Source organism: Patagioenas fasciata, chromosome 6, assembly GCF_037038585.1.
Source record: "Patagioenas fasciata isolate bPatFas1 chromosome 6, bPatFas1.hap1, whole genome shotgun sequence".
Taxonomy (NCBI): Eukaryota; Metazoa; Chordata; class Aves; order Columbiformes; family Columbidae; genus Patagioenas; species Patagioenas fasciata.
In genome coordinates, this window is record NC_092525.1 from 12,184,956 (window position 1) to 12,205,107 (window position 20,152).

The 20,152-nt window shown below is 53.2% G+C and overlaps 1 protein-coding gene across 16 annotated transcripts in view; it reads right to left on the reverse strand.

Annotated features, from left to right (window-relative positions):
- Window positions 1-20,152, reverse strand: part of PTPRF (protein tyrosine phosphatase receptor type F) — a 384,319-nt gene that overhangs the window by 15,707 nt on the left and 348,460 nt on the right. For 11 of the 16 annotated variants that reach the window (XM_071809940.1, XM_065842623.2, XM_065842624.2 and 8 more), the window contains 5 exons: window positions 16,947-17,062; window positions 14,129-14,161; window positions 11,078-11,175; window positions 3,084-3,207; window positions 914-1,089 (listed from right to left, as the gene is read on the reverse strand). In XM_071809940.1, coding sequence (XP_071666041.1) covers window positions 914-1,089; window positions 3,084-3,207; window positions 11,078-11,175; window positions 14,129-14,161; window positions 16,947-17,062 — 547 coding nt within the window. The remainder of the gene's footprint in view (window positions 1-913; window positions 1,090-3,083; window positions 3,208-11,077; window positions 11,176-14,128; window positions 14,162-16,946; window positions 17,063-20,152) is intronic. The other 5 variants (XM_065842637.2, XM_065842633.2, XM_065842631.2 and 2 more) reach the window with 1 other exon arrangement.

The window sequence follows — 20,152 nt, forward strand, 5'->3', positions numbered from 1 at the left end:
AGGCAAAAGTTCTAACTAAACCCAAACTTGACAGTTTCTGCTTCTCTAGAAACAAGCTTATTGGGCTAAAAATAACCAGCGCTTCACAGCTTCAGTGCACAGCCCCTTCTCCTGCCGTTGGCATGGCAACACTAAAATATTCTGCAAGCACAAATGCTCATCACTAAAATTTTACTTTCAGGAACAAACTGAATCACGAGGCAGAAGCTGCCTCCTGCTTGGGCGGGCTTTGCCCAAAGGGTGCATCTGGGCACGGGAGCGCTTTGGTCACAGCTTATGAACTCCGGCTTAAGGGGCGAGTAAGAACCTCTGCCACAAGACACCATAAGCACCATCCGCTGCAAGGGCTCCTGCTCCTTCCTCTCCACCTCATGCCTTCCCCATAGTTTGCAGGCAGCTTTGCCTTTATTACATCAGAATATCTAATCTTGGCAGTCAGAGCTGATTGTTTATACATGTTGTCATTGGACAAGGCACAAATTAGTCTTGTTATTGTGATGAGACCCCGTCAGCCATTCCTCTGCGTCGCCAGAGACGCCAGGGTCTTGTCAGGCTGCAGGATGCTGCCGATATCACCTACCCATTGCAGCTTCTCAGCTTCTGGGGCACAGCCCCCAGGCTTTTGGGGACTGTCAGCCCTCCCCACCTCAGAGCTTTCCTTTCTCCCTTCCGCAGGAGTGATGTGGGCAGCGAAAGGATGGGTGTGCATGCAGACACGCAGGCAAGGCAGAGGCTAATGAGCAGCACAGTGACAGGAGGTTTTGCCACTCATTTGCCCCAAAGGGATACACTCACAAGGCACTTGTTGCTGGGGTGCCTGCCTCTCCCTGGATGCCCTTACGCTGTGACGTGTTCCCATCCCTCTCTCCTGCGCTCACCACCAGATCCAAAAAAGAAGCAGCACACACTGTACCCTGGACTTCTCCTCCAGCCTGGTCATCATGACTATAGTTGCCGTTCTCTGTTCCCACACCATTCTCCAGAAGTCACTGAGGGTTTCTGGCAGAGGTCCCTGCGTGGCGATGTAGGCGTTCTGCTTCCGATACCCGTCAATGTAATTGGCATTGATGTAATCGCTGCCTGGGACCCCTGCAGAGAAAGAGAGAGAAGCGTTACTCCACGGGCAGCCCGTGACCCTGTGCCTATCACTGTGCAGGGCCTTGCAGGCAGAGGAAGAGGCCGGCACATTCACAAGGCTCTTGACAAGTCACCTTTACAGGGTGATGCCAGAATCTCTCCCAGGGATCCTGCAAAGGATCGGGATGGGGTGCCTGAACCAAGAAGAACCCTTTGTAACTGCCTCATCAATGCAACAAGCAGGCAGCACCAAAGCAGAGAGACAGCTGCCACCCGCACACAAAGGGAAATTCACAGTCAGGAATGTTAAGGAGCTTATTTGGCCCCAAGCAACTAATTGAAATAATTGTCTTAAATCCACCAGCTATTTGTTATGGTCCTACAGCACCTTTTAAAAATGAGGTTGCTTCATTAGTTTGTCTCTGTCAGCTATGGGTGTCAGGCAGGGGTGTCCTCCCACTCCTCCTGCAGGGACGAGTACCCCAGAGGAGCCAGAGACCTTCCTCCCGCCACCACCAAAACCCTCCTCAATGTAGCACCCTCTCTGCTGCCTGCTGGGAGCTCCAGCTCTCACTCTGCCTCCACCACTTTAAGTACAGGAATTTCTTGTAAAGGCCTTTAAAATGCAAACACACAGTTACTTAAATAAATGCAGCAAAGCTGAGGCCTGGAGCTGTGTTCCCAAGCCCTGCTCAGCATGGGCTGCCCAGGCTGCAGGGAGGGAACGCAGCAGGAATCTCCTCATCTCCCAAGGAGAGCACATCCGCATTTCATTAGAAGAAGGAAATAAAGCTGGGGTCTCCCTCCCTCCCTTCTGTCCTGGGGAATTTTCTACAGCCCCAGCAGTCCCCAGCAGACACAAAGCACCGGCAGCCCCGGGGGAGCAGCAGCAGCGGGAGTGCAGCGCCTGGCTGCCTTGGCATGGGTGACAGGGACCTGGCGGGGCGCTTTGGGAACGGTTCCCAGGAAGACACAGACGCTACTTACAGCAGCTGAGTCAGGCTGCAAAACAGGGATTCCCTCATGTGCTTACCCTACAGGGTTTGCCCACGATCAGGCAAGCCAGGCTCTCTCAAAGCTGCTGCTGCTAACAGGTCTTACTGTGAGGGACTGCTTGGATTTGGCTCCTCCTCCTCCCCCAGAGGATGAGTGGTACATTAGCATTAAAAAGACCCTTCCATCCCAAGAAAAAGGACCGAGGGACTGCAGGGCCACCCGTACAAAAAGCCAGATCCCAGTCTCTTCCCCAAGCAGGGGTGCATTGAAGTAGTGACATCCTCCTCGGCCCCCACGAGCGGGCTCAGTTCTGGTGTGCAGAGCTGGGTGCTGATCTGTAAAGCAGTGGGAATGGGTGAGCCTGGGCTTTGGTGCCTGGGCTACAGCTCCTCTGTGTGCAAGGGGACTGCAAAGCAGGCACTAAAAGCACGTATTTGCCCAAACTCCAGAGATGTGGGGCTGGTTCATGGAGCCATGGGGGTCAGTGCTATGAACACCAGGGTCTGATGCATCTCCCATGGAGCACAGGGACATGTGGAGCCTGATGTCCCAGGAGAAGGGGCACCCCTCATCCTGTGCAGCTCTGGGCATGCACTTGGGGAGCAAACACCAATAGGTCCCAGAGGAAGATACCGGCTCTGCAGTCGTTTTGGGACAGAGGGTGATAGGGCTAACAGTGCCATGTCCCACCATGGACAAGGAAGGCAGCTGAAGTTACACAGCAGGGCCAGCCCTGAGAAGAGAGGCTGCTGGTACAGACATCTCTGCTGGCATCAGCAGTAGCAAGAAGCAACTACATGGTACACACTGTTCTGAGGATACTGGGGAAACAGGGGCAGATCTGCAGAGCCCTTCCTCTCTTCTTGCCAGCTGCAACACACATTTGCTCATGCTGATGCCAGATGTTTCTAGGTGTCTGCCCATGCTTGATGAGAATGCGGAAAGGGATGGTCCCCTGTTCAGCCACGTTCAGCCATTTACTGGGGTGCCCACTCTGGAGTCGCTCTTACCATCGATGGAGGTCAGGATGACACGGGAGTGGTCGTAGGCGATCACGTTTGCATAGCGGTTTTTCGGTTTGTTCACTTCCAGGTTGGAGTTCTCCCAGGTGAACTGCTGCCCTGGATCAATGGACTGTGGAGAGAAAGAGAGGGAGGGAGTCAGGAGGGGTTACAGCACAGCAGGACGCTGCAGCACACATGCATTTCAGTCAGGAAATCTGGATTTCTCTGCACACCTCTCCCCAGGACAGACGCAGTTTCTGTGGGTGTCCCCAGCAGCAGTGTCAAGCCACGCCAAAACCCAGTCCCCAGTGGGACCTGCCCCTCGTGACCTGCAGGCAAAGCAGCCCCTCACAATGGGGCAGCCTGCTGCAGATGAGCCTTCACCTCCATTCTCACGGAGTGTTCATCCTTTCAGGAGCTACCCATCAGCAGAAATTTGGTCTTATGCCAGGATTCCACAGAGACCTGACTGCGCAGTTCTTGACCTAGCGGTTTTATTAGCTGTTGAGCTGCAGTCTGCTGAAATACAGCAAGCCCTGGGTGTCTTGTGCCCCAGGAGCTTTGAGTATTAGTGTCCTGCAAGACAGCTGATGAGCTTTTGCCAGGGAGTAGTCATGAAAATTGATAGGTTACTATTCACTGCTCCAGCTACTTATGCAATGTAAACATCTCTCGTTTGAGTTAATAGAGTGACAAGGAACTATAAACCTGGAGACAAGACGTGGTTATAAATCTTGGCCAAAGGCCTGCACGCTATGCAACCGCCTGAAGAGCACACATCCTGATCCCACCCGCCTCCCGGCCCCGCACTCCCAATGCTTCTCCCACGAGCCATGTGCTGGTGTCCCTGGCGCATGGCTCCTCCATGGCCAGGCAGCCCCTTCCCAAAGCCTTTCCTGTCACCTTTGTCAGTGCACAAAACAAGGTGAAAAAAGACCATCCCCAAAGCATGCCTTAGAGACGGGATGGCATCTTTGACTGAGAGATCTGTGAGGCACCCAGATAAGACATCTGCCTCATGCAGGGACTTGCTCTGCACATGCAGCCCTGGGCAAGCCCGGGGCAGGCAGCTGCAGCAGGAATCAGTCATCCCATGAACAATCCCCACCTCCACCAAAATGACCAATACACCCTTAGCCTTCTTAAAATCACACTCCAGCTCAGGGTCCCCGAAGCTTTGCTGGCCCCCAGGCAAAAATATTGAGCAAACTGCCCAGGGGAAGCACCACACGTTGTTATCTCTGTAGGCATGTGCTTTCACCGCTTGGCAGAGAGCCATGTCAGAAGGTGTCTTGGGCAGTAAAACGCCCGCCAGTCTGTCAGCTTTGGATCAGTGTGAGCAAAAGGCTGAGCTGGGAAGCACCGCTCCCTGACTGGGCTGACCTGGACAGCCCTCACAATCCCTCGGCTCAGCCCCATCAACCACCATCTGTGCACAAGGTGACATCCATCGCTGTCCCCTCATTTCCTGCGCTGCTGAGCAGGCACTGCCCAAGCAGCCAGCAGCAGGCGCAGGGGCCCAGCTCAGGTATGGAGCGCAGGTGCTGCCTGCATCGCTGCACCAGCCCCGAGGGCTTTGCGGCACATGCGGGGCAGGGGCCAGCGCTGTGCCAGGTGCCCACCGCCCGTCCCCAGGTATGGCCCATGCTGCCAGCCCGCCCCGCAGGCAGGAGAGCCCAGCGCTGACGAAAACGCGCGGGAGGATATGACATCACAGCAATGCTAATAGGTAGTTTGGGAAATGTAGGATGTAAATAGACATTTCCTACAGAAAACCTGTAATTTTCTATTATCAGTGTAATAAGCAGGCAGCGGCAGCGCTCAGAGGCACTGCAGCAGGGATGGTGGGAGTGGAGACCGCAAGCACAGCTTCTGGTTGGAAACCCACGGGCTCGGCCGCCGCAGCCCCGGCACACTGCTCTGCCCAGGCACAGAGACGTCCCAGCATAGCCCACAGCTCTCTGGGGCACTTAATTTCATCCAGGCACCTTCATTTTGTTTTCAGGATATGCTGCTCACTGAATCAGCTCTTTGGAGGCTCTCCTCCCTCAGCTGTGTGGCAGAGATGACTGCTGCCCACCTAATAGTGGGGCTGAACAGGAGAAGGACAGTAGAAATGATCAAAGGCATGAAAAAGTAAAAGGAACAAAATGTGTAAGGACTTCTCTGTTTGAAGTAGAGATGAGTGAGAGGGGTTTTGATACCAACCTAGTCAATCTTGAGCACGCTGAAAGAGAACCACAAATAGACAAACTAAGGAGGAAAATCCACCAAACCCTATTAGAGACATAAATAACACTTTTTCAAAAAAGGTGGCCTTAATCTGCACAGACAGCCCATGCAGAGAGCTGTCTAGCTGGTGGTGGAGCTGAGACTGGCCCTGAAAGTACAAGTGAGCATTTTCTCGCTACTGAGGAGCAACACAAGCAAGCACCAGCCCTGTATGTACTCTGCGAACACTCGCTCAGCGCTGGGCACAGGTGGGTGCTGGAACGAGTCCTGCCCCAGCAGCGGAGGCAGTGAAAGCTCAGTGCAGTCATTCACGCCCAATCTGCACTGCAAAACACTGCCAAAACGCTGCAGGGCTGCCCGAGCTGTGGGGTGCAGTGTGCTTGGCACAGCAAGCGTGCCTCCTGCCACAGCAGTGGAAAGGGTTATTTCCCTGGGGGAGACAGGGCTGCCAAGAGCCCCCAGAACCCAGGAGCAGCATCAAGGTGTTGCCGTTAGGGTTAATTGCTTTGATGTGCAACGAGGATGTGCAGAAATGGTCTAATCATCATCAGCCTCTTAAGAGGGCAAACAGGTGAGAAAGTCAGAAGTAATACAGCACCTGAGTGCAAAGAGGCTCTAATTAAATACTCCTGCAAATTAGCGACTCATTTAGAAGTAAAATGATTTAATTTAAACTCTGGTGATGAATTAATGTACACCTGTTCCCCCCTTTAAGGCAAACAAATGAGTAAATAAATGGGAGGATGATGGGCTGCTTGTAGAGCAGTTGAAGCCCTTACATGAAGTGGTGGTTGGCAAGTCTTGTCCTATCTCCATACGATGCTCTGAAGCCCCTGACTATGGCAGCATGGCCTTGTCCCCCCACCTTGCTCCACAACTGCCTGGGCACTGGGAGTCTGCTCTTGGTCCTTTCTGGGGCTCATGGGAATCACTGCTCCATCCCCAAACCTGATCAGAGAAACACTTTCAACTCATTCTTCCTAGAAAGCAGAAGGGCTGAGAAACTGGAAGGAAATGAGCCAGGAACAAACTTAAAAGCACCATGACTTTCAGTTTGCTTTGCTTTAAAGTGACAGGGGAGATGTTGTAAGACAGCAAGTACAAATTAAGGAAAAGCCCAATTAGTGAAACTCCTCCTTCCCAGCACGGAAGTGCAGGAGCAATCTCTCCAGAGCAGTTCAGGGATCCCTGCTGCTACTGCCATCAGCATAAAGACAGGGCCAGACCATTGAAATGCAATTGGAGAAAAAGGCTCTTTCCTCGACAGACTTGAGAGCACTTCACAAATGCCTTGAAAACAACCCTGAGTGCCCGTTTGTCTCTTAGATATGGTTTGCCTTGGGTTTCCTGCTCCCCTTCCTCAGTGCAGCTCCAAAATCCCTCTGCATGCAGGGTTCCTGCAGCTGCCTCTGTTGCTGGCCAGCCTGGGCAGGCAGACCTGGGGCAGCTCAGCTGTCCCCAGCTGCGGCAGCACAGGAGCTGGTGGCCATGGTCTGGTGCTGCTCAGTAGCCCAGGTGGCTGCACAAGGGCAAGGAGAGGGGAAGGTATTCAGGCTGCGGGCTCTTCCCAGCCTCCTGTGAAATCAGCTGCATTAGCACAGGCATTGACCACTGTCAATCTGCACCGTGTCTCAAATGAGGGCATAATGCGCTCCTGAATCAATCACTGGCAGCGCTTCAGCCTTATTATTCTTATTACCGGAACGTGAGTGCTGCGTGCCTGCCAGGCAGCTTCCCGATTTCCCATTAAACCCGCAACGTGCGGCTCCCTGGGTGCCACCTGGACCCCGAGTCCAGCACCTCCTGGGGTCACCAGCCCCAGGGACCCAAGCACTTCTAAGCTGCCTTGCCAGGGCTGCAGGCATGGGAGATGGAATGCCCTTGGTGGCTTTAAGGGAAATGCAAGCGAACATGGGGTTTGGGCAGGCCAGCAATGTTTCTCTCCATACAAAACTGTGGGTAAGGGGCTGCAGCCTCCCCACTGCACTGGGAAGCAGAAGCACAGTCAAATCTCATGTGCAACCTAAAGATGATCAAGGACTAACCTGCCGGGCAGCAGCATGCTGCCTAGCTCGCATCACCTCCAGCCTGCGCCACTCTTGGGGGCCATCCACTGGAGAGACATCCCAAAGGGACTGGGCACGAGGGGCAATAGCCACAAGTGGCACTTTGGATGTAAGGGAAAAGTTTTCCCCTGGGAATGGGGTGCAGGATCTAGCCCAGAAACGGCAGCAGCCACTAGAGAGCAGGAACCCACCCTGGTTGGAACGAGTCTTGTCTCGCTTTTGCTCATAGCAACAAAGGGGACAGCAACGCTCAGCTTGCTGGATCCCACAGTGAACGTGCGAGCTGTGGTGCGTGTGTGCACACCTGTTTGGAACAGTGTGGGTACCGCTCATCCAAAAGCGAGATCCTGCCCCATGTCCACAGGCTGCAGCATGGGCAGGTGGCCCACAGGAGGAGCTCCAACACAGCTGCAGCGCCTGCCACAGCCCGCAGATAAATAATTAAGAGGCTCAGCTTCCCTTCAACTAATTTAATTCCATTAATGCCACACTGTAAATTCACCGTAGCTCTCACTGTACACTAAAAATGAAATACTCTCCTGGTGCGGCCAGGCCAGGAGCTGCTGCCAGACCCTCGCACTCTGCTCCCCCCCGCCCTGCTGCGTGGTGGGGCTGCACTGTGCCCCATGGCAGAGCTGGCTCAGCTCTCAGCATCCACAGCTCAGCCCCTCCTGTCGCACCAGGGGGACCAGCGGGTCCAGCTGGGATCAGTCGCTGCCCGCCGGGGTGCAGGCTAACCCACAGCTCGGGACCCTGCTGTCGCTGCAGCCAACGCTCAGCTCTCTCCGTGCCTCTTTGTTGCACAGGCCACGCGGGCTGGCAAACTGGCATGAGCAATATTATTTGTTCTCTGACCTGTGGGAACGGAGGCCAGCCGGCTCCGAGGAATCTCTGCCACTCTCCCTGTTCCCTTTCCAGGTGTGTGGGGAGGTGCTGACAGGTCTTGTTTTGTGTCACCTGTGTTTAGGCTACCCTGCTATTGCTTGCACAACCAAGGCGAGCGCCAGACTGACGGCTCTAGGCAGATGGTTAAAAGTGCTGTTAAATATTTGCTCCCTGCCTGGGGTGCCGCCGGTCCTGGAACCTGAACCATCTATAAACAGCCCTGCACCCTTTGGAGATGTTAGGCTGCTCTGCAAAAATGCTTAAAATGCAACTACTCCAAAGCACAACTAAACAGTGAACAGGCCTTGGGGGTTCATCGGTGATGCCTTCGTGGCTCAGCTCCCCCTGCTCAGCTGTGGTCTGCCCAGTCCGGCAGCACTACCATGCCATAGGGAAACAGGGTCAGGGCCTCCGTTTTCTGAAGTGCTGGGTCACCCGTCACTCAGCTCTGTGTAGGTCTGGGGCTCACTCACTCCCAGGATGAGTGCTGGGACTGTATAATCACTTAATAACTGCAATTGCACAGAATTTAGTGAGCCGTGGTTCTCCGCCTCTCCCCGTGCTGGGAAGCACAAGCTCCCGCAGGGGCTGCACACCCCGCTCCCCTCCCACCTCCACTATTTCCACATCCACGCTGCAGATTCCCTTACTCAGCAGCACATGCTGTGCCCATCCTGCCCTCCAGCCCTCCCACCGCAGGCCCCAAAGGGAGCTGTCGCCATGCCAAATGTGCGTACACAGGGACCAGGATGAGCGCAGTCCCATGGCAGCAGCAATCCTGCACAGGCAGCTGCCGTCCTCTGCAATCTCAGCACTGGGTTTTTCTCACTGGCATCTCAAATGGGAAACGACTATACTGATCCCCATATGCCAACAAGGGCCAACCACTTCTGCTTTAGGGTCTATCCTAGTATCAAACACTGTATGAGCCTGTCATGTTTAGTAATTTCTAGCTGATGAAGACTCAAACGCAGCAGAATCCAGGGAAAAAAAAAATTACATGCAACAATCAGCTACTTAATAGCTGCTTCAACATGAAAAGCACAACTGATTGGTGCTCTCAACCAGCCATGATATTCTAAAGAAAGAGAAATGAGATGAGAGAGGCTCATGAAAACAGCTAAGAGAATTCACTTAATGCTCATTTTTTCCAAAACAGTTCCCACAGCTCAGTATTACACTGTGGGCTCCAACCAACGCAGGGCTAATGCGAGGATGGGAGCACAGAGACACTGGATCCTGCTGCATCCCTGCCACGCAGCAGAGGCGCAGTCCCGCTTAACATTTCAGCTGGACTTGTAACAAAAAGCCCAAGACAGGCAGATATGACTGCACACCTTGGCACCTCTGGCAGGGCATACATGAACACATGGGTAACTGCAAAGGAAGCACATTGTCTCTCTGAAACATCTCTCAAGTTGCGATGTAATGCTGTAGCTGGTAAAAGCTCAGCTTCCCTCTGGCCTAGACAGCAGTAAGCAAAGGGATGGCAAAGCTCTCGACCTGGCATCCTGAAGCAAAACCAAGTTCTGTGTCTTCCTCAGATACACACAGCATAGCCTTTGAACTAGCTGGAATTTATCCCTTACTTTCTCAGCACAGAGATCTGCTTCCCCTTTCCTGGCATATATAATCCTACCTCATGGGCAAATGTTCTGATCTCATCTCATAAATCAGTGTAGGTATGCTGCAGGAAGGGGAGGCCACAGGCACAGGCAGATAACAATTCAAACAGAAGTGATAACACATGCAAAGGACACTTCTCAAATTTATTCCCTCTTTAATACTAGTGGGGGGTTTATTTACAAGTCCCCTGCAGCTCAAGAGGGTCCTGCGTGTAAGCACAGGAAAACATATATCCTGTCACTGCTGCTCTCACAGCTGTGGAGGAACTTTCTCTGACTTTATAAGTTTTCAACCTAACCATCGAGCCCAGAGAATGGTGATAAAGATGAGGCAGCCACTTCCCCTCCTTATGTGCATCCTCTTGGCAAGGAGGGCAACAGAGGAGATAGAGCTGGGAGAGGTGCAGTAGAGGATGGGGGTTCACCAAACACCCAGCGCCTGCCCCTGTGTATGTGTGCAAAGGCAGCATTGGTGGTGGGTGCGGACAGGACCTGTCTGGGGGCTCCACCAGAGGTATGGAGGAGCGTGTGTGATTCAGCAGCGCTGGGGAGTTTGCAGCTCAGGACTGCAGAGCACAGGCAGAGAGCTCCATGCAGGCAGGGGAGCTGGGGCTGCTTCAGGGTAGTGGGACAATCGCTCAGTTTCTGGTGGCAGAGATGCTAAATGGCACAGGCCAATGCCTGCACAGTCCAGCAGTGTCCAGAGAGAGAACAGGTCAAGAAAGCAGGAATGAAAAGCAAAGGTGTGTTTGTAAGCAGCGGTGGAAGGGGTAAAAAGCAAAGCTTTGAATACAGATAGAAGTGAAGGGGCACGAGATGCTGTGGACTGAAATACCTCTGCCAGCCTGCAGAGAGAACAGCCCTCGCAGAACAGAACCAAGTAAAAGGCGGCAGCCCAGGCGGGTACACACGAGCTCCCATTCACTCCTGAGACTGTAACCATGGCGGGAGCATGGCGGGCTGCTGCGTGTTCAGCTGCCAGGCCTTCTCCCCGCACAAGCCATGCTTCAACTGCCCAAGGCGAGTTCCCACCGCTCTGGGGCTGGCAGGGAGAGCTGGCAGACTCCCAGCCCTGGCTCAGGGCCCAAGCAGCCGACACTGGTGCGGGGGAGGCACAGCTCAGCCTTCCAGCCCTCTCCATGGGGGTCCTGGCCAGCACTGCTCTGCCCCCGCGCCCCGCTCTCACGCTCACCTCGTACTCCTGGGAGAACTTGAGCCCGTCGTTGGCTTTCAGCCTGTCGATGTTGTCGGCGAGGTCCGTCACGGGGATGGGGGGGTGGTCGCGCATGCCTGCGAGTGAGACAAGGAGGGAGAGGAGAGCGGTTACAGCTCTGTGCCACTGAGAAGCAGTCGACAACAGCATGTGCAGAGCAAACCTGAGAGGTGGGTGCAAGGCGGACACACGTGACGATGTGAAGCGCTGGGCGGGATGGATGGGAAGTCGGCGAGATCACACGGCATGCTGCACGCACTCTCAGAGCACACGGTTCGGTGGAACAAAAAGAAAAGTGATGCGCAGAATGTGCATGACCGGGTGAGCATGCTCGGACAGTACAGCCACCGGGCACACAGAGCAGGCCACGCAGCGGGCAGGGGCTCGGGCAGGTCCCCGGGCAGGTCCCCAGCAGGAACCGGCCGTGGACATGATGTCAATGTGCTGCCCGGGCTCCCGCACGGGCTGAAGTTGAACACACAGATTCCCTGCTGCTCTCAGTGCCAAGGGCTGAGGCTGATCCTGTTGCTTACCCCTAACAATGGCATAGCCAAAAAGAAACTCGCCTAGATCTGGGCTTCATGGGAAGCCTCTGCAGTCTATGTGCACACCTTTTTGGGTAGGCAGATGCAGCCCCAGATGCTGGGGAGCTGAAGAAAGATGGGAAAACCCACAGAAGAATGGCTGCTCCCCCGGTTCAAGATTACACAACTTTCTGAGAGCTGAGGAGCAGCTCTGCCCACGGCTGCATAACTTAGTGCTTTTCAGCGATGCTCCAGAGGTAGAGCCAGCTCCAGGGCCTAAAACTCAGCTCCACTGGGCTGGCTTGCACAAGCCGCTGTGTGCCTTGCAGCTGCTTCTGGGAGGCTGCTGTAAGCTGGGATGCACCTGAAGGCATGGCAGGAGTCTTGCCCTGTCTAAAGCAGAGATGCACAGTATGGCCCCATGGAGAAGATCATCCTGGGCACAGAACAAGCCCTGACCAGGGGAGAAACCAGAAGGAGGGGAACTCAAAGGTCCCACACAGGGGACAGGTACTGTGGGGGTCTGCACATGGGACTGGGAGGAACCCTACTGAGGCCCTGGGATTCAGGGCTCAACCATTGCAACCTTCTTCTCTGAAGCTGAGATGGTAATTGGCAGGAATGTGGCTGTGAAACATCCAAAGCCTGGCTCATCCAAATCCCAAGGCTCGTGACTCCATCGGCTGCTCTGTGGGTTTCCCAGAAACCCCACGTGGGTAATAATGATTATTAATAGGCTGAAGCTGTTGATTCACACCCAGGGAGACAGGCTGGAGCATGGCCAGGAGCTTCTCAGTCGCTCAGGAGCCTGAACGGTGCCACAGATGGCAGTGATGGGTGGCTGAGGTGATGGAGGAGTCCCCAGGCTGAGTACGTGCATTCTACACAGCGGTGACAAGTCACTAGGTGATAACGTGGAAGTGTTACACTGCAGTCGCTGCACAGCAGGGCTCCTCACACCTCTGCCAAAAGCATCTGACATCGCTGCATACAGGCAAGACCGGATCCAACACGCACTCGTCCTTCTATCACTTGGCAGCGCAGAGCTATCCGTGGAGGGCCTGAGATGGAGAAGGAAAGATCACTCTTCGGTCTTGTGCTGAAGTCCTGCAAATGGTCCTCTGTTTGCCACTTCACTCACCAGGATCAGTGAGGTAGCTGAGCAGGCCCATAAAGATGATGCTCTGATTTCTGCACAAGTTGCTTATTGGTGCTCCTGTAGCTCAGGAGCAGCCTTTGTTGTGCAAGGCTGTTACCTATCAGCAATTGAATGAGCAGAACACTGTAAGACTGAGGCAGAAATGTGACGCTGGAAGAGGCTGGAACGTAACCACAGTATGTGGTTATCCCAGTGTGGTCATGAGGGAAGCGCGGCAGAACCGTGAACCGCAGCAGAGCTACAGACTCTGATCTCTGCTGAGAAATACAAGGGCATCTCTCCAAACTTCAATTTTGCTGGTCAAGGGAGTGTTGCAGCATCAAAGGAGCTGCAAGAGCAGAAGGGGAGAAAGAGGTGGTTGGTACCCCATTATGGTGAACCTGGAACAACTGCCACAGACAGTACAGGGCAAGACAGAGGAGATTTGTAGACACTACCAGGACTTCTACATGGTCTTCCAAGGACTCTGTCCAGAGGACAGGAAGCTCTCCGTGATGGTTCAGAGCTCTCCATGAGGGCTCAAAGGCCTCACAACGCCTGCAGGAGTGCAGACGGCAAAGCCCTTGGCTGTGCCTCTGGGGGAAGCATCTATCCTACGTAGCGCTCTTGTTCCTGCATGCACGCACAGATGCTTTGTCTATCAAGCAGCAGGGAGGACACAGTTTTGTGGCTGTTCAAGAGTGAACCTGAAGCTCATCAGACAAAGAAGAGATAAAGAAGTGTAATTACCCATAGTCCTGGTACTAATCAACCTAACCTGCTAGAGCAGTCCTTCTGCTCTGTGCCTGGAACTCTGGTACCAACTGCATGGCAGTTTGGAGAAGATCAGCATCCTTGGAATCCATTCTGCCTGACTCCATGGCACAGGTGACCCAGCCTAGGGAAGCCAGTCTGCCTGAGGTAGGAAAGTGTTCAAGCACTGGGCTGCAGAGCCCTCTTCCATTTGTCCATTAGGGGTTTTTTGCTGGTCACCCCCTCCAAATGGCCAAGGTTACCTGTCCCCACGCAGGGCCAGCAGCAGGCCTGGCACCACGGCAGAGCCTGGCATGCTGCTGTGAGGGTGGCAGGAGGCCCAGGGGCAAACGAAGAGCTGCCACAGGAGCGTCCTGGGGGCTTCCCTTCTGCACGGTGCTGCGGTGAGCTGCTGTCGTGCTCTGCAAACCGTAACTGAGCTCGGCCTTGGTGTGACAGACACATCGTGTCAGAAAGTGAAATTACTGCCATTCTACAGTCTGCTGTGAGTGAGGGTGACCTTCATGACATTGAAACAAAAATTACAGAGACGAGAGAGAAAGGGAAAGAAAAAGCAAAAGGTGTCAAAAGATAAATACAGGAGTTAAAACTAACTTGAGATATTCGGGCAACTGGGGACACTGGCACCTGCAAAGAAAAGAAACGGGGCAAGAACAGAAATCCCGTTAGCCTTTAATCATCATTGCAGAGGTTCAGAAATGGAAAGAGATGGAGATGCAAAGGAAAGCACCATCTGCCACAGCACCAGGAGCCTCCCTCTTGCACAGGACCGGCTGCTTGGCCGCGGGGGCTGCTCCACAGCTGGCCATGACACATGGGGCTGTTGGCTCTGGCCAGCACCATCCCCTCATGCTGACAAACACACGGAGCTGGAGGTCCTCGCAGGCGAAAGAGCACACAGGTCTTCGTCTGACGCCAAGAGCTACACTTCTCACTGCACACAGCTGTCCATGGCCCCGTGCCCAAGGGGAGACAGCAAGGGCGGGTGGATGGCAGGTACCAGGGACATTTGTGCTGCTCAGTGGCCAGGAGGACCGCACTCAGCCCCAGCAACCTCTGCTCAGTGTCCCTGAGCTCCAGCTCGCTCACAGCTCATCAGCAGCGCAAGTCAGTCTCATTTCACAGCATATTGGGGCACTGCCTGGTCCCGTATCCTCTCAGCGACTTGCCGCAGCGGTATGATAGTACAGAGAGGCCAACAGTGGGGGAAATAACCCTTGTCTGAAGTAAAAACCACAAAAATGAGAAAGCTTAATATTTAATAACAGTAGCCCAATTAATTATGCATTAAACAAGTTCTCCCTGCTCAGCACACTCCAGCAGGGAGACCAGCTACCGGAGCGTGCAGGGCCGGCAGCCAGCACCTCTTGTCAACGCATTCACACAGCACCGCCTCGACCTCGGGACGGTGACAGGGGCAACAGCGTGGGCCCACTGGGCTCGTTGGTTTTCATGCGTCCTCACTAATGAGGACAAGCTCGTCAGGAGCTGGAACAGTCACTTCTAGCTGCACGACACCCGCTTCCACCCCACAGAGGCTCACAAGTGATACAGAAGGGAGGAGGAGACGAGGACACAATGCTGTCACTTGGTGGGGAGTGATGGTTAGCAGCATCCCAGGGCACTGCTGCTGCCTCCAGTGAACTGGGTACTTTGGGTTACTTTTACCTCTCCAGAGAGCTCTGCAAACTTTCTCAATAAGCTGGCGTCTTTGGCTTATCCTTAAGCACAGCAGGAAATGAAAATTTCCCAGATCCCTCTGATGGTAGCTCTTGACCCTACAGCTCTAGCAAGGGATTCCCTTGTTGCAAACACCCCAATCTCCTGTTGGAAAAGGGAGCAGATGTAAGCCAGACCTGTCACACTCCTCCATACAACATAAACCACAAGCATCCAGCAAAGATGGCTCTTGTGTCCCTGGGCAGCGGAGACACGTCATAGAGGCCTGTTCCCGTGCACCGGTGTCCTGGAGCAGCCCAGTTCAACACCTCGCTCCTCCTCAAGAAGCTGCATGCAGTTGCCAACTGTGTATGACCCCGTCACCTTGTGTTGCTCCCAGAGATCTGTCTGCTGAGATGTTCTTTCTGTAGCACAGGTGCCTCCCTTACTCCCTACAGCACTTCCCTCCCACGCTGCAATACCACGCTGGTCTGTTGTGGCAAATTAACGTGCCACGTCTACTGGCAACTGCCCGGCTGTCACTGCATCCTACCTCTAAGATCTGCCATCAGTCCTGTCTGGGAGATGCAGGAGCTATAGATCTGTTGCTCTGGCATGGAGAGGGATGTGGTGGTGAAGCCCACCCCAGGTCTGAGCCAGACTGCCGTAAGTGGCAACAGGAATGGCTCCTCTTACCCTCCCTCCCAGACACAGCAGGTTCACATCAGGAAACGGTCCCTTCGAAACTCTCCTGTTAGATGAAAGCTCTCAGATGAATGAGCAGCAGGAAGAAAAGGAAAGTAGGTTACAGACCAGGAGGAGCAAGTTAGAAGAGAGCAGTCTGTGTCTCATTTATCGCTGAACTGCTTCCTCCACCACAAAGCCCGAGTGCTTCCCACTTTATCTAGGACTTGGACTCTCTGAAAGGCTCTGAACGAGTCAGGGTGAGCCTGTCTCTGATTGCTACAACAGACACGGTGCTTTCGGTGCCACCAGAGATGTACAGACACAAAGCAGCAGCACGAGACCTTTCTGCACAGCGAAGTACAGTCGCCTCCGTGGGCTGGCAAACCAGCTGCAGCCCGAGACACCATGGGCCAGTGCAGGCACGACAAGATGCTCTGCAGCAAACAGTTGCATGCAGGAAGCCACAGCTTTTACTGAACTATCCTCCTCTGCGCGGAGGCCACTGTGACGAGCGTTGCCCTTCACTGGGCCACAGCACTGGCTGAGAGCCATGTAGGCTGCAGGTGGTTCTTCAGCCTTAGCTGAGCAGAGCAGGAGAGTCAACAGGGCTGCCCTCAGCAGTACAAGGGCTCTCTGTACCTCCTGATCCCCCCAGATGCAGCCCCTGTGGCCAGCACTGCACCACTGGTGCACAGCGCTGAATCCCAGCCTCAACCAAGCCAGCACGGCACCCGGGAGCAATGTAGGTGCAGGCACTTGTGAGCTCTCCCAGCTCCGTGTTGGAGGCTCCTCCTGGCTCAGGACAACCCCAGTGAGCTTCACATAATGACTGACACACACCACTGTCCCTTGTCCAGGTTCTCCAGCCTTGTATGTCTGCAGTGACAGGGCCAGGGAGAAGGATTTGTAGACCAGAGTGCAGACACCTGGATATCCTCAGTCTAGCCCCGCTCTGTGCCACTGTGACTCAGAAGGTGCAGAGAGGACTGCAGCTCCTCCTCTGGCATGGGGACCTGGTGATGGGGACCAGAGGAGCTGGGATGCAAGGGGGTTTGCTGCTCCTTACCTGGAGTCTGGTAGTTGAGCCGTCTCATCTCAACTGGGTCAGAGGAGTGGGCCAAGAGCGAGTCCTTCAGGCCGATGGAGTGCTCATCCTTGGAAGAGGGGGAGTGGGCCCTTTTCCTGTGGGCAGAGAGAACAGAAACAAGTAGGTGAGCTCTGGCAGAGAAGGGCATGAACCACCCTGGGAAAGAGTCTGAGTCCCTACATCTCAGACAACAAGCTCCATCTCAGGCTCTTTGGGACTCTGGGCAAGTCACATCCTCCTCTGTGCCTCCAGTCTCCCATCTATGAAACAAGAAGGATCATATTTAAGCGATGGCAGAGGTTTGATTAGTGAGGCACTTTGAAACGTGACATTCTGCATAATATCTATTAGACAAAAAGCAGACAGATGCAAGACGTTGTTTCCTCTTACTCTTTCTAGGAACTATTTCCTGTAGTGGAAGGATATAATATTTTTTTTCCCAAGTATTAGAAATATTTAAATATAGAATGCTGTAATATAATAGTGTAAAGGCTCTTCAGGGTATGTTTTATTGGGCCATTAATACATGTCTTGAATGGTTGAAGGCACCCAAGGCGTGTATTAATGGAACAATAAAATACACTGTTGTCTCTTCATGCTATATTTATGCCTAGAGCAATGCCACCACCTCAGGCTGTTGCTGGAATTCACAGGCAAAGCAGGGACAGATCCAATCCAAAAGTGGACAAGCGAATATTGAGGAAAACCTAATACCACAATAAGGGTTTCTAGTGATTCTCTAAGTCCCACTTCTTGCTCTGTATTACAAATATAGTGGATATACCCACGTAGTAGAGAGGGGTGTGGAGCAGGAGCAGGACAGCAATACTCCCTTCTGAGTCTGTGCTGACCCTGATGCTCTGCCAATGTGCTGAGTGTGCAGCGATACGCAGAGACTTTGTCTTTTGGCTACAGTCCCAAAATGGATTTTGCCTGATGGTGAACCCCTCTGCTGACCTGAAGTTTTCTGGAAGGAGGGAGCTGCATCGCTGCTACTCTGCACAAATGCTATCACGTCTGCCATCCGGCAAATCTCAACAGTCGGCCTTTGCTTCTTCCCCCCTTGTGAGGCATTTCGAAGCACCATGAAGGGCTGCCAGGTTCTGCACACAGGCAGCTGCATCTCTGGATGGTGGTGACCCTGACTCACATGAAGTGCTCTGCACAGGCACAGGGCCCTCTCACTTCCATGGGGAGCTGTGCATGCTGGGCTGGCACTACTGAGAAGCAATTAGGGAAAATTTGGTGTATAAATCACGAGTGAAACCTATATTCCCTCTGTGGCTCAGACTGTGGGCAAGCTCCATCTGCAGCCTGTGGCTGCATCCATCACTGGAGTTGTTCAATGGGGAGCACCAGCTTGTGAGTTTTACACTGCTCTGAGTCATCTCAAGCCTCCTAGCTGCCTGGACTGAGACAAAAGAGCTGAAGGACTGAGAGCATTGACAGAAAGAAAGGAAAATACATGGCAAACAAATAAAGCACTGTTTCTCCTACCAGGAGCACAGCAGGATGTGCCATGTGCTACTGTGTGCCAGCCGCTGAGCCCTTGAGCAAAGTGGTCCAGTTTTTCTGGGGAATGGGCACACCACATAATTAATGTTTGTCTCTCTCATTAGCTTAGTCAGGGCAACTGCTTAACAAACCTCCAGATCCCAAGCTATCCGCTGCTACTCAGCTTCAATTCATTCCCATTGTAGATCTGACACTGTGAATACGCTGCACAAGACACTTTTGGGAGAAAACGCCTCCATAGAGAAGCTGGGGAACGAAAACATGAGGGATAACACAGCGTCACCCTGAGCACACTGGTGGTGGTGGAAGGGGCTGCGTGGGCTGGGACACAGCAGGGCTGTGAAGGTCAGGTTTGAGCACAGTGGTGCTGGTTCCTGGTGCTCCAGGCTCTGGGATAAAGCACAATGTCCATGGGGCCCAGGTATAGAAAACCCCAGGGGGCCATTTTCTCTCCTCAAAGACCAGCAAACACTTTGCTTCTTAAAATTGCCTGGTATTCCCTCAAAGCTTCATCATTACAGACTGCAAGAATGCACCTGCGTTCTTGATGTAACAGCTCTCAGTCTGAAGTGACTGAGAAAACAAAGAAACACCAACAACTGCTGGTGGTTGTTTTTCTGTTTTCATTTTGTTTTGCTTTTTTTTTTTTTTTATTTTTAATTTAATTGCAAAAACAATCTGGGAAGTCTTTATGTTAGAATTGCCTCCCTAAGAGCTGTGAGAGGCTGACAATTGCTGGGAGGCTGATACCTCTGAGGAAACAAAGTCTTTGTAAATTCCCAGAGCTGGCATGCCCTATGCTCCTAAAAACAAAGATACCCCTTACTAGCTTCAGGCTTAATTTTTTTAAAGTGAAATAGACTTGGAGTTTTAGCAAAACAAGAAGATAAAATGGATTCCTACCTTTCTTGTTTACTAGATCCAGGGAAGAGCAGAAACAAAAGAAAGGAGAAGATCACTGACACAGAAAGGCACTGACTGCACATGCACAGCAGAGCTCCATTTAATCAGAAAACAAAGCCAGCTCCCTTCCCCAGGCTACAGATACATATGTAAATAGAGAGTCCAGGAGGAGCAGAACCTTGGAGCTGAGCTGATAGAGAATGACCTACTGTAATTGAACAGGCTACCCGAACACATGCAAATGCAACCTGTGGCTCCTCGGGAGGACTAACAATCATCTCACACCACAGTTACAGCTCTAGCAGGACTGCTCTGCTACACAAAAGCAGGTGGCTGCTTCAGCAGGGAGCAGAGAGCGTGGATGGTCCTGATCTGGTAGCCAGGAGTGAGCAGCCTCAAGATGAGAGCTCCTGCTCTGATTTCAGCCTGTTACATCCATGTTCTCACCACCAAGACTAGGTTCCCCAGTCAAAATTCACAGCAGTGGGGGCACCTTCCAGGGATCAAGTTGGCAGTTTCCAAAGAAAACCAGTACTACAGATGTCCCCAAGGCCGCAAATCCAAGCTGTGAGACCAGAGAGCGGCCAGACTGGCTTTAGAGACACAGCTGCTCTCCTCTGTCCCACTGCTCCCACATGTCCAGAATTCACAGCAGCAATGTGTCCTGGGGCTGATATTGTCTTCCGAATATCAAGCCCTTCTGCTCCCTTTATAAAGCAGCCTTCTGCTGTGCCAAGTAGAATCTTTCCTCCTCCCTGTGACCACCA